The sequence below is a fragment of the Hippichthys cyanospilos genome, chromosome 11, assembly GCF_059441005.1.
Source record: "Hippichthys cyanospilos isolate Australia breed blue-spotted pipefish chromosome 11, RoL_Hcya_1.0, whole genome shotgun sequence".
NCBI classification, from domain to species: domain Eukaryota; kingdom Metazoa; phylum Chordata; class Actinopteri; order Syngnathiformes; family Syngnathidae; genus Hippichthys; species Hippichthys cyanospilos.
Window position 1 is genome coordinate 11475878 of NC_142379.1, and position 18371 is coordinate 11494248.

At 40.5% G+C, this 18371-nt stretch overlaps 1 protein-coding gene across 1 annotated transcript; it reads left to right on the plus strand.

Moving 5' to 3' along the window:
• Positions 1–2962: 2962 nt before the first annotated feature.
• On the plus strand, positions 2963–17004 carry LOC148415884 (Na(+)/citrate cotransporter-like). Its single transcript, XM_088428296.1, has 12 exons — positions 2963–3126; positions 3573–3701; positions 5535–5671; positions 8136–8341; positions 8410–8590; positions 9758–9880; positions 9953–10165; positions 10281–10387; positions 10452–10573; positions 11576–11737; positions 14194–14331; positions 15937–17004. Exons 1-12 carry the CDS (start codon positions 3028–3030, stop codon positions 16060–16062), a joined length of 1743 nt encoding a protein of 580 aa, XP_088284422.1. The 5' UTR covers positions 2963–3027; the 3' UTR covers positions 16063–17004.
• The last annotated feature ends 1367 nt before the right edge of the window (positions 17005–18371 follow it).

Consider the following 18371-nt stretch of genomic DNA (forward strand, 5'->3'; position numbering starts at 1 on the left):
ATACTACACATTGAAGGAGTCCTATCATGAAAAGTCACCGTTTTGGAGTTTTCAATCGTGCCGCAATGATGATCTATCACCATAAACACACCCAAAGTGTGATTTTCCTACATTGACGCATTTCCAAACAGCTCTTGCTTAATCTGCACTCTCAACCGCCCCGCCCGGTCAAATGGCTGGATGCGTGCTTCGTAACCCAAGGCATCGACGTCACAGGGGGCGTGACGTTTAATGTCTTGGTTCGAAATGTCAGTACCAGAAAACTTATATTTAATCAGAAAACATCAATGTACCAAATGTAATTTATATGCATCAATTTAATTGTAAAAAGTGTAAAAATATCACGATGTAGGTCCTTTAAGACAATGCATAAACAATGGTCGAAAGCCTTCCCATAATGCATTGCTTTTTCTGTTTCTTTGTCAGTACCAGTGTAATACATCTAGCAGCAGCACTGCTGACATCTAGCGGTAAGTAGCACACACTACATACTTCATAGACCTCTGTGGGGCTCCTGTCATAAATCTTTATATTATCTGTATGAATTAATCTTTCTGTTGACGCTTTCTTTTTTACAGCCAACGAGTACATAGCACACTCTTATTCCACTTCTCATTTTCCGAAAATCGATTCAATACATGTCCCCCGGTTAAGTGACTTACCAGATATTAAACTGATAAGAACAAATGTTTGCTTTAAAGTTAAGTCTCATTCTTACTGCAACAAAATATCACATTTTACATTTGTCCAAAGTGGAGCATTATTTACCCTTGACATAAATGTTTTATATTAGTTTGAAATCTGTTTTAATATGTATATTATAAACGCTTCAATATCAATCAGGACCTTTTACGGACGCCTACTGGAAGTCCTCACCCATGGTGCGCCTTCTCTCCTGCCTCTCCCGGAGAGCCAGGCCGTCACTGCCGCGAACTTCACGGTGTAGCTCTGTGGTTCCCTCCTCCGGGCGGGCGCACGTGACGCTTTTTTTTTTGTGGCTGTGTCCTTGGCCTGCCGCGTGCAGCTGTGATGGTTGGTGCTGCCATTCGGAGCACAGCCATTTAGGGCCTCCCCTGCTGGCAAGTCCGGGAGTTTCTTCAGGTGGCGAGCTGTCGCCCGCAGGTCCACGTATTTTATGAACAAATGAAGTGCATAGAAAATTTCGACTTAATTTAAGGAATACTGTTAAACTGGGATTATATAGGGGATTATATAGCGTCCATCCGTCTATCCATCCATCCATCCATCCATCCATTTTCTGTAGCTGTTTATCCTCACTAGGTTCCCAGGCTTGCTGGTGCCTATCCCAGATGTCTTCAGCAGTAGGCGGGGGACACCAAAAGTGTATGAGTGTTATGTCGTTCGTAACACTAATTGGTATGTACCATGACTTTACGAACATTTTTACTCTACGTGACCCCTGAGCTGAAATGATCTTGAAACCCTTGCCTTATAAAATTCAATTCATCTCCAGAGTTAAAACGTTAACTTTGACAGTCCTAATATTCAGTGTTGGGAGTAATGCATTACAAAAGTAATGTAATTACTCTTATACATTACAGAAGTAATGTAATTACTGTAATGTATTACTTTTTGCTGTAACGCAGTAGTGTAATATATTACACGCAAAAAAAGAAATAGTAATATTTTACTCAGTACATATGAGATTAACTTAATGCATTATAATGCATTTTTAGCCTGAAAGGGGTGACCCCCCCCCCCCCTCAATTCACCAACAACACATTTAGATCAGAGTAGAAATAGGGCAAAATGTTTACTTGCTGTTGTTAGTATCTACTACAGCAGAGAGGAATGCAGCAGCAACAGACGACAGGTTGAAAATGGACTTACATACACAAGATGGACATACAACCATTACTTTCAGTTCGTCAGAGATGAAGCGCATATAGTTAGATGCAATTACAAGAGCTGTCCACTCAGCCAAATAGCACCAGTAATTGACAAACCATTTTGAGCAGTGCTATAGTAATTTGAAGTTAGTGAAAAGAAAACACGCGGAGGATTGAGAATGGGGATAAAACAAAGCAGGCAAAATGATCATTCTCTCGCTCAGGGATGCCACCTCCACCGCAAGAGGTTCGGAGACTCGTGGCGGAGTATGTCGTTCGTGAAAGATATGCCACTTTCCACAGTGGATTCACCAGCGTTTAAAAACCTTGTCAGCAAGATTCCTGTCGCAAATAGCAATAAGGACAAGGTAAACCAACACAAATTTGCACTGTACAATTGCTATTACTAATAGTTCTGGTCAATGGGTATTAAGATGAAGCATAGAAAAACTCATGTTAAAAAGTACGTTAAACACAATAACAATGATGTAGACTAGCTGCTAACGCTAGCCCGACCGAAACCATTCTTGAAACGTCTGTCCCTAACCTATCGACCGAACTTGAATATATAACATTGAAATTGTGGAATGCACTGTTTTTGCCTAAAGCATAAACAATGCATCGCTATGCTGTGAAGCTAAGTAATAAAGGGATTAAAATATAAAAAAATATTTTGTATCTTGTCTTGAAAGGTTTACAACACAAAACAGATGAAATGATTTGTACTGGTTTTAAGGTTAAACCAATCTTTCACTGGATGTATTTAGGAAGGCAAATCCATATTTTTAGTTGTGTTGGTGACCATAATATAAAACTAATGCAATGGTAGTGTAATGCATTACATTAGAATACAGTAATATTATAATGTAACTAATTACTTTGAAATGACACTTATAAGTAATAAATAATTCATTAGAGTTTTGAAGTAACTTGCCTAACACTGCTAATAACTATTCTAATGCCCTCTGAGAAAATGAATTGAACATTCAGTCTTTTTTTTTTTTCTGAGCCCTGCCTGCACAGTGAACAACTTTGCACCGCCCCTTTCCATTGTACGTTCTTTCTCTCTTAATTCGCGTGGAAGTACCTCTCTCCTTATTTCGTCATTGCACTTCCACGCAGTCAATAAAAAAAAAAAAAAGAGACGGTCAGTTTTCCGATCGTGGCTTTAATCAGGATGCCTCTGCTCAAGCGCCTGCTGTCGGTTAAAAACGAGTTGATCCTCTACGGCTCTCCGCTCCTTCTGCTGCCTTTGCCGCTCGTCATCCGAACGCCGGTACGTTGTTATAAATTCTTCTCCCCTTTATTATTAACACCCTGCTCACAAGAAGCAGAAATGACGCAAAAGTGGAAAAAAATATGATGCAACTTTTTCTCCTTGGTTCCACTCGAACATATTAACATGCACCTGTTGCTCATGCGCCAGAACGTGACTTGGTGTAACAAGCTGTGATTTTAACAAGAGGGGTCTTAGCGTGGGAACCCCTCAGCGTCTACGCTGTGACAACTGTGACGCACGCGCGCACACACGCATGTTGTGATAAGACTTAAAATCACGAGCCGCTTGTGCGTTCATGAACAAAGTGTGCCGCCTGATAGCTCATCATCAACAAAAATAAGTTAACCAAAAGTACTGATAAACGCTCATCAGCTCCCTTTGGACCGCCATATCAATAAATGATGTAAGAGCGGTTATTAACGTCGAGGTGTTTGATTTCGCAGGAGGCGAGATGTGGCTATGTGATCATCCTCATGGCAGTGTACTGGTGCACCGAGGTTCTCCCGCTGGCTGTGACGGCTCTTCTCCCTGCGCTCCTTTTCCCGCTCTTTGGCGTCATGCAGTCCAAGAGCGTGAGTGAAAAGTTACTTGAACTTCGACATACTGCATGGGGTGGATTTACATATACATGTCAAACCCAAACAACAACTTCGGGCAATACAACCCTGGGCTGTCTACATACATGCCCGGAGCGTCTGACAGTTCCTGTTGATGTTGCCGGGGATACCATGAACCGGTTGCCAGCCAATTACAGGGCACACAGAGATGACAACCGATCATGCACCCAATCGCACTTAAGGACAATCTAGACCAGAGGTGTCAAACTCATTTTTGTCGCGGGCCATTTTGTAGCGAGAACTTCCTTCATTGGGCCGATATGTTGGGGAAACCAAGTCGATTTTAAATGGTCTCATAGTATTTTTACTGTTCACAGCAAATTGATGGCTTAGTTGTTTTGAAACTAGAAGTAAAGCAGTCTAGTACGTTTATTTATTGTTTACATTACTGTAACAGAACAAACCTAAAAATTTCAACTTTATTTTTCATTATACATGACAAGCCAAAGTTTTGGAACAGAGTTTAGCAAGGGTCATGGAAACTTACACGATTTGCTTTCGCGGGCCACATAATATGACGTGACGGGCCGGATTTGGCCCCCGGGCCTTGAGTTTGACACCTGTGATCTAGACTGTCCAATTCACCTACCATTCAGGTTTTTGAATGTGGGAGGAGTGCCTGGAGAGAACCCACACAGGCTCGGGGAGAACATGCAAACTTCCCACAGGAAGGCCAGCGCGAAAAAAAAAAATAATAATACAAACTCGCACAACATAAAACTGATATATTGTCACATATGCCTTGCTGTTCAAAGCGGTAGTAAAAGAAATCGGAGCGGTTCAAAGTCTTCTTTCACTAGTGGATCAGCGATGTCAAGATCACAACATGCGTAATGTGATGTCACACATCTGCTACAAGCTAAATTCGAAAGTAAACAAGCAGCTGTAGAAACCACTGATGAGTGACATGCATGCATAAAAAGAAAAGTTTCATTCTCCAGTCCCATTTTGATCCGTTTTAATTCCCAGCGCCAACCGCTCTTCTCGACTCAGCATCGGCTTCTGGCCGAAAGTGTGTATGTTAAGGCTTACTTTGAAGGGGAAACCTTGTTGTTTGAATATATATAACTATAACTTTTCTGGCAACCCTGAATCTGAGGGTTGTATGTAAATGAAGATTGTGGTACATGCGCTTATTAATCTTTCAGCCGCTTTGATTATACAGAAGATTTTGGGGAGATAAAGTCATAATATTCCAATAGCAAAGTTATATTTCATCATAAAAGCTTTAGTTTTTTAGACAGAGACTTTTTTGAAGTCACTTTGAAGACGAAAATGTCAACATTTGAGGAGAAATGCCGCAAAAGTGACTATTTTTTTCAATTTATGAAAAAAGCTGTCAATAGTCATATATATAAATATATCCTATAAAAGTATTTTTTTTCTTAAAGGGGAAATCAACTCATTTTTTTTTTACAATATTATTCTCTGTGGCCCCACAACAGTAAAAATGGCATTCTGATTAATAGTGTTATGCGAATAATAATTATGCTGCAAAATCAATCTTATTTTTTATCCATCTCGAGGGGGCGACCATTTTGTCCCTTCCTGTCAGTTGACTATTACAACGCGGTCGCTCAGGGCAAAGGACCAATCCTGGCTTAACTTGGGAATGTCACGTGACCTGACTCAGAAAACGTGTGAGCATCGTGCTGTAATTTTCAGTCGACAGCAAGTAGCAAAATGGCCTAAATTGTCTTTTCAAATAATTGTGTTTATTTCTCTTTCTAAGGGCAGTTATTATGACTATCTGTCATCAAACGTCGCGATGTGCTCCTTGTCCTTCAGGTGTGCATGCAGTACCTGAAGGACACCAATATGTTATTTGTGGGCGGTTTGATGGTGGCCGTGGCCGTGGAGCACTGGAACCTGCACAAACGCATCGCTCTGAGGGTTCTCCTGTTCGTCGGCGTTCGTCCCGCACTGTGAGTTGCATCAGGTGCCCTGTTTGCTCTGCCCAAGTTTTTTTTTTTTCCTTTTTGCCTCTATGATGGTTTGCTCTCATAACAGTAACTAGACATAACGACCATGTGTCATAAATACCACACTCCAAAAACGGTTGGTTTAAAATTAACCCAACTGCAGGTCAAAAAAGCGTTGTTTTATATCAAATAGCCCGTATAAAATAACCAACTTTTGAGGGGTTTTCTTTTGTGCAGAACAAAAGAGAAGGTTGGGTCGAATTGACCCAAATAATGTGTCGGTCCTTTTTCGACCCGTAATTGAGATATTTTTAACCCGACTGTTTTTAGACTGCACAAGAATTCAAAAAGCTAAGTGAGCCTGAACGTTTCTTTCCATTTATATGTTCTATGCATCTTGTCTAAACACAGTATTCAGATTTATAATGTGTTTGCGGAATATAAATTAGGAGGCAAAGTTTATGCATTGTTGTTTTCTCAGCTTGAAAAATGTTTTATTGAATGCACTTTTTCTACCCTTATGTGCGGCACAAATTTGACATCTTTTGACATTTGGAAGCCCTTAAAACAAATACCTTTCATCCATTTTCCATCGTCGCTTATCCTCACAAGGGTCGCAGGCTTGTTGGAACCTATCTCAGATGACTTGGGGCAGTAGGCAGGGGACACCCTGAACTGGTTGCCAGCCAATTGCAGGGCACACAGAGACAAACAAGCATTCACACACCCAATCACACCTGAGGTCAGTGTAGTGTGTCCAATACACCTGCCATGCATGGTTTTGGAGTGAAGAACATGCAAAGTCCACACAGGAAGGCAGAAGCAAGGTGGATTTGAACTCGGGTCCCTGAACTGTGAGGCGGAACTTCTAACCACTTTTACACCAAATATCTGTCATTTGCCCCCAAAACATTATCTTCTTAGGTGATTCAAAATTCACACAAAATAAAATACACCAACATTTTTGTACATTTACAGTGCTGTTCACTATTATTGGCAACCATGAAGCTAAGGTAAATAATATGGAATATCATCTGAAAATAATGACTCAAGTGAAGCATTTTAATTCTTTTGAGAGCTTGTATTTAGCACAAAAGCAAAAATGCTGTATAACAATTCGAAACAATGAACAACGGGAGGACATAAAAGAGCAAATATTAAAACATGCCATGTAATTGCTATTGGCACCATTTCCTGTAAATCAGCATACAATCACAAATGAGAAACACCAATTACAAACCGTGCCTGCCTCATTTCAATGTGTTAAAAAGCCACCTGTTATCCCATGTTCATTTGTCACAATTGTAAATACAAATGTGTTGTCTAATGAAATCACAAGTGTTATAATTAGCAAAGACCTCCACCAGTTACAAGGCATCTCCAAATCCCTTGGTATGAACAGCATGTAATATTATGTAACAGCCTGAAACTGTCAAGAACCCTCCTGGATGTAGCGGATGGGGAAAATGGAAAAGTCCTCAAAGCTTGGTGCAAATGGTGGAGACAGCACCAAGTCTAACATCCAAAAGACTTCAAAGGCAACCGAGAACAGTCATAGGTCAAGGTTTTAATGACTACCCTGCACACTAAACCAAATAGCGCTTTATGGACGAAGGCTAAGGAAGACACCGTTGTGGGGGCAAAGACATAGAAAGGAAAAGAAAGAATTGGAGAAAAAAACTACCATGTGAGAAGTCCAAGAAGCTTATATATGATTACAAGAAACATTTAGAAGCTGTCATCACTGCCAACGGCTCTCTAAACAAATATTAAAATAGGTTGCCATTTTTGCTGCACATGCCATGTTTCCTGTTTTTTTTTTTCCTTTGAAATGACAAAAGCGAAGTTAAAAATTTTTTTTTTGATTGCTAAATTACATTAGACGCTTGAATAAAACCCCCGATAATATAAATGTGGCACATTTTCATGTAGAAAATATGAAGAAAATGAAGGGGTGCCAAAAATGGTAAGCCGTTTTTTTTTTGTTTGTTTTTTTTTTTTGGTCAAATTGGACCCGTTTCTACGAAAGTGGAATTGAGATTTTCCAGAGTATGTTTAATTGGTAGGGATGCTGAGAATCTTGAAACAGTGCAGACCATAAATTAGTGTATGTTTTAAATAGGGCAATGCTCCAGTGGGCTGGAAAATGTACTGAGAACCATAAACTGAGTGCAATTCAACCATGAACTGAGAGTCATTTAAGGTCATAATGCATCATCCATTACAAGTATTTATCTAAAATTCAGGATGATTTTAAACGATGAAAAAGAAACACAATAGTTTGTGTTCCCATACTTTTGACTGGTCCTGTGCACTAAACATGATGACAAAAATCATGCAGGTGTCAGAAGACAAGGTAACCCCTGCAATGTAGTCAATAAAAACATGGACCTCCAAGGGTTTTGAAGACCGCAGTTTAAGAACTATTGATCTAAGGTACAGTTGATATTCTGACCCGTGTCGGCAGGCTGATGCTGGGCTTCATGGGCGTGACGGCCTTCTTGTCCATGTGGATCAGCAACACGGCCACCACAGCCATGATGGTGCCCATTGTCCAAGCTGTTCTGGAAGAGCTCAACAACAGCGACGCGCAAATGCCCGCCATCCTGAGCTCGGAGGACGTCCACGCGCCGGAGGTGGACGACAAACAGCAGAAACAAACAGAAGCGACGGGTGAGAGGATGATGGGACTCTTCGGCGTCGTCTTTTTGGTTGCTCAGATTCTGGTCTTTTGTTTGAAGGCCCCGTGGTCGTGACTTTCTTGGACACCTCCGTTGAAATGAGCCGTCAAAAGGAAGCAGTGGAAAGACGGAAGATGTGCAAAGGGATGACCCTTTGCGTCTGCTACGCCGCCAGCATCGGCGGCACCGCCACGCTGACGGGAACTGGACCCAACTTGGTGCTCAACGGACAAATGAGCCAGTGAGTGTTGGCATTAATACATACATACATACATACATACATACATATATATATATATATATATATATATATATATATATATATATATATATATATATATATATATATATATATATATATATATATATATATATATATATATATATATATATATATATATATATATATATATATATATATATATATATATATATATATATATATATATATATATATATATATATATATATATATATATATATATATATATATATATATATATATATATATATATATATATATATATATATATACTGTATACATACATACACACACACACAAGTCTCCAGCGCTAACTTTGTAAGGAGAACTGATGGAGTATTCAAACGCAGTAGGACATTTGATACTCTGACAGAAGAAAGTTCAATGCCATTTCGATCAAGAATAATGCGTGGACTTGTTAAGTTGTTTTACTTAAGTGCGATAAATGGTTAATGTAGTCACTTATGTTTACAGTAGCTAAACAATTAATTAGGCTTTCCTTTTCTTTTGTATTGGTTGATATGTCAGCGTATTAAAATAAGGACTAAACCAGCCTTAAGTATGTATCTTAAAACATTTTTCTAAATATTCTGGATCACTCTTAAATTAGTTCATTTTAAACAACAAAAATACGGTTGACCTAAAAGCAAAACTTTTTTTCCGGTCTTCTATTGACGTTATATGAAATAATTGACCTGCTTTGCTGCTTATTGAAGGCAATTCTGGTTACAGTAATATATTGAGCAAATATATCTTGAGTCACTGTACTCTTTACGTCATATGAAACGAATCACGGGACGACAACACATCAGCAAATGTGTAATGTGTAATGTGTACCGCCCCAAAAAAGTGTGCGAAGAAATCCTGCGCAGTTGAAAAGTGACTGTAGAGCCTTGTTTGCATTAACTGATTCTTTGCTACTATATAGACATCAAGGACACATTTGAACTGCGCTGGCATTGAATGAGTTAACAATAAATAGCAACAAGGGAGATTCAAAATTTAGAAATGGATGGATGTTACATGTTGGTATGTGGCAAACATGAAAAGTTGTTTGACGATGCGTAGTATGTGATATATAATGATATTGAAAAGTTTGTGGTTTTCAATCGCGAAATTTACGTTAAGCCTAATGTTGTCCTTCAGACTTTTCCCCGAAAATGGCGAGGTGATCAATTTTGCTTCCTGGTTCGGCTTCGCCTTCCCCAACATGATCCTCATGCTGGCGCTGGCGTGGCTGTGGCTACAATTTGTCTTCATCGGATTCAAGTGAGCGATCGGGTGCCGAGAAACCGTACGACACGTGACGGGGCGTGAACATAGAGGTGCTTGTGTTCCTAGTCTGAAGAAGACGTGGGGCTGTGGCGCTGAAAAGACGGAGAAGGAGGTGGCCGCCTATGAAGTCATGAAAGTGCAGCATAGTAGGCTGGGGCCCATGTCCTTTGGCGAGATCAGCGTCCTGGGGCTCTTCATTCTGCTAGTGGTCCTGTGGTTCTCCAGGGACCCTGGCTTTATGGAGGGCTGGGCCACCAAAATCTTCAACTCCCAAGCAGAGTAAAAAAAAATGTTTTCACCGAATAGCCATCACTAAACACGGCCGGCACACAAAGTGTTTATACTGAATGATATTGTCTGGATTTATGTCTTGACAACACGACCTCGCCCTCAGGTATGTCACAGATGCCACAGTGGCCATCTTCATTGCCATTCTCCTCTTCGTCCTGCCGTCCAAACCTCCGCGTTTCTGCTCATGGAGGACTCAAAGTTTTTACACAGGTGGGTCCATCAAAAGGCTGTCGCTCTGCACTGATGCAAGACTGACTGTTCACTGGCGATGCAGAACCTCGTCAGACGCCCAGCTCAGTTCCACGCCTGCTCACCTGGAAAGTGGCCCAGAAGAAGTTACCCTGGGGAATTGTGCTGCTCCTTGGAGGAGGCTTTGCTTTGGCCAAAGGCAGCGAGGTATGCAGGGGACAAGATGATTCATGGATAACGGCCTTGGAAAATTCTGAAGGGTTTTAAGTTAGCATGAATACTAGTGCTAATTTGACATGTGTTCTTTCTTACTCTACGACTGTCTTTTTAACCATCCGCCTCGTTCCTGCCTGATCTTTCTGTTGGTCCACCTATAGATTTGCATAAATTGTAGGTGGGTTATTTGGTCCACCTACCAACCAACGAAGTATGTCTTGTAAGTCTGTCTTGTTGGACCAGTTGCTCCTACTTACACTGACATCATGGTCTGTTGAATTTACTCTTTTTTTGGCAGATGATTTATGGATACATTTTTTCAAGTAGATGTAAAGTCTACTTAACATCCATCCATCCATTTTCTAGAGCCGTTTATTCTCACAAGGGTCACAGGCTTGCTCTGGTAGAACATGCAAACTCCACATAGGAAGGTGGATTTGAACTTGGGTCCCTAAACTGTGAGGCAGACATGCTAACCATTCCGCCACTGAGCCGCCTCTACTTAAACAATGTGACTGAATTCAGATTGATGAAATTGACGTCAACATACTTTGCTAGTTAGCTAAAAAAAAATCCTTCCTGGATGCTAGCTCGTCCCTCCTACCTAGCTGCCTAATTTTACAGCTATCTACCAGGTCTGTCCATCTGCCAATCCATCTGTTTGTAGATCCCTGTCATTGGCCTGCCTACCTACCTGTTTATGTACACATGAACGTATCTGTGAGATGGTGCCCCAAACCATCTACATATGCACCCAAGTATCTGGTCAATTAGTTGTATCTTGTAGATAGTATTTTGACATACACGGTCTGTGAAAATGTGCAATCATGCACGCCATTCGCACGTCAACTTGACTGAAGCTGAACTTTCAAATAGTGACTCCAAAAATCTGGATATAGTGTAATTTAAAATATTCTTCAATTTCGGGTAGCGTGCACGTATGATCCCGTAGAGACCTTAGTTTAACCCCCAACCTGCGTATGTTCTCTTTAGGTATCAGGTCTTTCTAGGTGGCTGGGAGATCAAATGAGCCCCTTGCAAAGCATCCCACCCTGGGCCATTGCCATTGTCTTGTGCCTCCTGATTGCAACCTTCACGGAGTGTGCCAGCAATGTGGCCACAGCGACGCTTTTCCTGCCCATTTTAGCGTCTATGGTAAGAAACGGAAAAACAAAGCAACGCCAAATGGTGGCATTGAAAGACAAGGGTTTTTGCTTCAGTGAGGTGAAGTGCTTCTTTTTCAGCGGATTTTCCCCCAATGGGAGTCCAGCATTCAAACCCCTCCCAGTGGCACTTTGCCTATTCTCCGCCTGTTTTGTTACATGTCTAGTTGCTCATTCAAGCTGACTGCGTTCAGTCCGGTTCCCGGGGGGCCCCTCCTCCCATTCGTAACCTGCCAACACGCCGATTCAGTTTCTGGGCATCGCAATGTGGCCCTCCCCGCCACAGGTCGAAGAATGGCATTACTGTGCCTCCGCTCGAGGATTGCGAGCGAGCGCCAACGGAACGGGTTGCAAAAGACGATACCGGCAAGGGGTGCTTGGATATTTATTCAGACTGACAACAAGAGAAAGAAAAGAGAATCTCCTCAGTCACGAACATGCAGCTCATAATGAACGGAGTAGAACAACGTTATAGCTTGTGACTTCCTCTTGAAGAAACAATGTGCGCAGACTTTAAAAAAAAAAAAAAAAAATGTCAGCCAGTAACAGTAAATGGATTCCCACTAGATGACTGAGACTTTTTTCTTTGAAAGTTTACTCATGATAAACATGAGCACCAAATTTCATCTCAGTAACTCAAAGAAACACTTGCATTTTTTTTACTATTAATCACGAGTTATGCATATTTTTTTAATCGGGAATATAATATTAACTTATATTTTTATATTGTTTAGAAGAAATCACTTCCAAAACATCCCCTTTCCCTTTGGAATCGAAAAGGAAAGATGTATTTATTTTTTTTATCTCAACTACTGCTCAAACGATGTAAAATATCTCAATGATCAGCCAAGAAAAAATGTTAATGAATAATTTAACAAGTAAAATGAGGAATGAGCAGCATGTACTATTCTGTCATGCCAGTGTTGTGCTAATACACGGGATCGGTTTTATTCGCCAAGATATGCAAACACAAAGCAATCCGAGAGGCTTTTGTCAATCTAATTGTTTGCAGGTCATTATATATTAGCTTTCAAGTTATCAGCGATAGCTTGACTTAATTTTCTCCCAATTCCAGATCCAGTGTGTGAGTCAGCGGGAGTGGCCGCTCAGCCAGTTTTGTAGCTGTGCTAGCTAGCTAGCAGCGGGAAGTAGCATACAGACCAAAGAGCTGCTGTCTGTCTGCGGTAAAAAAAAAAAAAAAGAGTGTCCTTAAATTTCTGACAACCTTGACAAAATTATCACCAGGATGCCTACTCTGGTCCACTTCATACAGCAAAAAAAACAAAAAAAACCATCACAATATTTTGGATTTTTGTCAATAAAGTCCAAAATCTTGGGTGTTTGTGAATTTCAGTGGTGATTGCTCACTGTTTCAGATGACAAATGAACATGAGAACCCAAGTCAGAAACCATTACATATTTTTTCTTTTTGCCTTGAGTGCAAAATGTGTCAATCATGAAGGCTTCCCAATTTTGGGGCCTCCCAAAATTTGTTCACAGCTGACCAAAAAAAAAAAGAACACCCAAATCACTTCTTTACTGCAAAACGATTTTACATACTACCCTATTTCATAAGGGTCAATCATCAACCCATTCAAGTGCATCTTTAAATTATCTTTATGGGCAAATTAATAACAAGAAAATTCTGCAGGTGCAACCAATGGTTATCTTAATTCTAAAATGTCCTCCTTGGGCCAAAAACGTCAGATTCTCTGTATGCTTTTGGACATGGCTTCCTGAGACAGATTTGTGTTGTTATTGACACGGATGTCAATTTTTTTGTTAAGTAGGTTTATTTGGCTTCCAAAACACATTATAATAATGAAACAAAAGGATTTCAGAGGACCCTCGGGCATGTACTGCAACTAAAAACAAGTTTAAATTTAAACACCGTATATAGTACATACCTTTCAACAACCCTCCCACACAAAAAAGTCACACACCATATTATGTGGCATATTCTCGTTTTTGGATGTGCCTACGCAACGTCAGTCGATTTTACTATAAGTTTTTGATCGTTGAAATTCAGCATCATTCCATGTTTTTAGTGGTTTTTGCGGTTTTAGCAAGCTCCCTTCATTGTTGAGAATTTGGTCGATGTAGGTCAGCCGTTTCAAGCAAAGTCCGTTTCTTCCCACACGCAAGGAGAACCGCTCTCGAAGGGTTCAATAACACGACGCCGGCCGCAACCTATGAATCAGCGCGGCCACAATTCCAATGATGGGGCTGTTACCTATTGGCTGCGTTTTGTCATGCTTGCGTCGTCGTGTTTGCAGGCTGCTATTATTGCGAGCTATTTTCCACTTATCTATTTCAGATGCCATGAGTCAGCCCTGAGTTTGCAGGAATATGTCTAAATTATGCCCGGCAAATGAAGGTTTTTTTCCCTGGCGGTTGCCAGCTGACGCCGAGGGGAGGATTGAAGTTGATCCCTGTTTGATTCCGCAGTCGCAGTCCATCGGAATCAACCCGCTGTACGTCATGGTGCCTTGTACCCTGAGCGCCTCCTTCGCCTTCATGTTGCCCGTGGCCACGCCGCCCAACGCCATCGTCTTTTCCTACGGATACCTCAAGGTTTCAGACATGGTGAGTGTGGTCTGCTGGGCCTCGGTTACTCAAATATGGAACGGGGCCCGCGGGGAGCTAGCACAGCTAACCAGTCTGTTTATCCATCCGCAATGCCTAACTATTGGTCAGGTCAGCCTGTCAATACCAATACTAAGCAATAATTGTCATTCATACTGTATTTATTAGTAGCGCTTGAACATACTCGGTTCCATTACAGGAGAAAATCCAGCTAATCAGTACCCAGCCAGAAGGTTGAAGCTCTAAAAATTACATAACAGATTTTTTCTTTAAGTTTAAAGTGCGATATATTTTCCATGCTTACTCTTGATGACTTTGATCATTTCTCGTAACTTCATTTTATACCACCGCGGGCTCTTTAGAAAGAAATCCACGTGTCGAGAGCTTTTTTTCGCAACCGTGGATGCAAACAAAAAGGGACAGAAATATTTTGGACCTATGATTGCTTGGACCATTTGTGTATCATAAACATAACATATTTGTAACTAGGGGTTCAGTTGTGAGCCCTAGAGTGTAACCTCACACACACACAAAATGTACCATGGAGATATGGATGAAAAAGGACCCCAGAGTACCTTTGTGTTTTTTTTTTTAAACAAGAGTCTATCCTATCTATCTGTCCATCCATTGTATCAGTCTTATCTACAAGGGCTGCGCGATTATGGCCAAAATAATAATCACAATTATTTTGGTCAATATTTAAATAATTATTAATCATGATTAGCCATTATGTTTGGTCAAACATGTCTATTTATTGCCTTTCTTTTAAACAAGCAGTAAAAGCAAGGCTTCAAGGCTTGATACTTACAAATAATAATATACTAAAATAAATTAAAAAAACCAATTGAGAGAAATTCACTCAGGACATGGTAAAACTTGGCACACAGAGCAACACAGCTAACTTATTGAGTGCAAACCCATGAAAAAAATCACATTATTTAGTCTTAAGCAAATTTTAATCATTTAGCAGACGAAATGTCCCTTTTGGTCATTTCAAACTGAATTTATTCCAATTTTGGGTCTCAATTGACAGCTGTAAATCAGGTGAGAAACTCAATGCCATTTCACACTGGTAAATAATATATTAGGGTGAGAAAAGCAGAGGCTTTTGCCATGCAAACATGTGGGGAAAGTTGCCCCCTGGTGGTAGAATGACAAAGTGCTTGATTTGACATGTATAGCCGTCTTTTTAATAAATGGTGGCAGCCAATATGGTGATTGCGATTGAAATTCGATTAATTGTGCAGCCCTATCTACTGATCTATCAACATGCCAAATAGTCCACCCAGGTATCAGCTTTGCTTATCAGGCTGTACATCCATCCGTCCGTCCGTCCGTTCATCTGTCCATCCACTCGTCCGAACCCCACCTGTCTACCTACCTAGCAAGGTAGGTAGGTAGTTAGCACATACTAAGGAAAAACATTCTTAATCCTAATCATGACAAAAGGTGCATTTGGTGAAATGAATGGTATACAACACAGTTACACGTGCATCCGCAGTTAGCTTTTAGCCCTTTTTATTGCACCTGTCCCAAGACGTCACATGACCTACGAATACTAGCTTCGCCCTCTATGTCTCGATGTTCAAACCTGTCATCTTTCAGGCCCGGACCGGAATAGTCATGAACATCATTGGCATACTGTGCATCACGCTGTCCATCAACACCTGGGGCCGGGCAATGTTTCATCTGGACTCTTTTCCGACGTGGGCTAACGCGACCGGGCCGTGACGGCGCCCATGGTTGCTTGCGGCGTCAATCTCCTGTTCTCTGGTCCAGAGCCACTTCACAGGCTGACATGTTCTGCACTGCTGAGACGCACATCTGCCACCATTTCCAAGACCGCCCTCAACCCGAGCGGATGGTCAATCAGAAGAAGCGTGAAATGCCTTCATTTTTTATTAACATGATCACAAATAAGGTCTATGGCTCTAAAATACTTTGAAAGAATTGAAAGAGATGTTAAAAAGTGGCGTAGCATATGTGACACTTTAAGGATTAAAATTCTGACAAGGTTTTAATATGAATTAACCCAAACATTACAACAAAAACAACAATTGAACATGAGAAGGTGAGCTATTAATTAAAAAAGCATTTAAAGCAAATAACATCAACCAGATGTAAAGATACTGCTGCTTAACCATTCGCACTTAAGTTATAAGTCCACTAATAGCACATTTACATGTTTTACTTTTTTTTTGCTACACTACAAATTGACATTTTCTTATTCTCAACAGCCTTAAGATGAAAACATAATGCACAACATTGTCTAGTTGATGATGTGAATCCTTTTGTACAATAGACATGAACTTTGACACCTGATTGGACCTGGGGGGCTTCCTTCAGCATTATTTGAGCTTCTGAAAAAAAGCAGAACTTTTGCTGATGTTCCAATTTTTTACCAAATCATTGTTGTATTTGTGGAATTCTGCAATATTGATCATGAAAGTATGCAATAACAAGTTCTGTCTGACCTGCTGTACTTTTATACAGTTGTATATATATATATTTTTCTCTTTGAGACACGTTTGTGTATGTGAAATTCATCAAAGTAAAAAGTCTTAAGTGTCTTGTTTCCCAACTTGATAAATGGCACGCCAATGAGGTATTTGATTGAGTTCCATTTTATGTATTTTTTTGTTCATTAAAAAAAAAAAATGCTATTAACTTGAACTGCTTGAACATTTCTCATAGAAACTCATGCTTGATTCTTAATTTAGGTCTTGTTCTTCCTGGCCTCCATGTGGGTCTGTAATTTTGTAAATACTGTGTGAGTGAAGCACAGTAATCCTCTGATGGGAGGACACACTTATTGTTCAGATGATCATATAACATGTTTGGTTTTGAGTCGTTGTGCAAAATGACAGTTTTGCCGACATTAGTCAGCCAGATCATAACTAGCATGCAGTAAGACGCTTTCCTGGACCAGTTACTGTTAGTGGGAAGTTACAGCATTTCCTTACAAAAACAGCCTTTTCATGAATCAGCATTTTACTTGAGCCATTCATTTTCTGGCATTAATTTTTTACTTTTACTGCCTATATGGATGGATGGATATCCGTATCCCTAGTTGGCCTCAGCATTGCTTAGCAAGAGACCCGTATTCGAATCCAGCTGGCTCCGGCTTTCCTGTGTGGAGTTTGCATGTTCTCCCCGAGCCTGCGTGATTTCTCTCCGCGCATTCGAGACTTCCACTTTCAAAAAGATGCGCAGCAGGTGTATCGTGTAGGTGTCCCTAGGTGTGTGAATGGTTGTTCGTCCCCAATCAGTTCAGGGTGTCCCCCGCCTACTGATCAAAGTCAACTGGGATAGGCACCAGCAAGCCTGCGACCCTTGTGAGGATAAGCGTCTCTAGAAAGTGGATGGACGGATAGTTTGGCCTTGGTGGAGGTCTGCCATACTCTTACTTATTAACGGACTGTTACTCAACCAGTTGGAAGGTACGCTTAATGAGTCACTTAGGCAGTGGTCAAAAAGCACATTCCAACTATCCCATGTATCAGTTGCACAGGTGGACAATATGTCTCTTGTGTGATAGCATCATGTTAATACAAAAAGGCTTGTGTATCATGTGTCTTGAATGGATACGTAGCATCTGGAGGGTGAACAGAAGCTCTGTCTTTGTAATATATATGATTTTCACCTAGAGATGAGATTCTTCCAAGTGGTACTTTAACCTGACTTGATGCCATGGTCGAGAACACGCATGATGTAACATTTGGCTTTTTTCCCTGTCTTCATTCCCAGTGGTAGGGTCCCACTATGCGTTTATGAATTTACTTCATTTTAGGTTTTACTGAAGCATTAATAAATGACAACGTTTGTAAAAATGAATACGTAAAAAGCGATTTAACATGTTCTTAATATATAATTTAAATAAACCAATTGACAATTACTATGGAAGCCCAAAGGTATCCAAATAATAACAATTTTGAAACAAATACCATAGTAAAATTTGATGACATTCAGACAGACAAGACAATAAGGGGTCCCAATTACGTCAACTTAACACAGTCCGACGTCACATCACAATGGGTCAG

Bases quoted from the DNA above. Each gene is read 5' to 3' on its own strand.
- LOC148415884 (XM_088428296.1), top strand. From the start codon at position 3,028: ATGCCTCTGCTCAAGCGCCTGCTGTCGGTTAAAAACGAGTTGATCCTC. The intron at 8,591-9,757 runs GTGAGTGTTGGC...GTTGTCCTTCAG, and splicing joins CTCAACGGACAAATGAGCCA to ACTTTTCCCCGAAAATGGCG. The intron at 10,166-10,280 runs GTAAAAAAAAAT...CCTCGCCCTCAG, and splicing joins ATCTTCAACTCCCAAGCAGA to GTATGTCACAGATGCCACAG.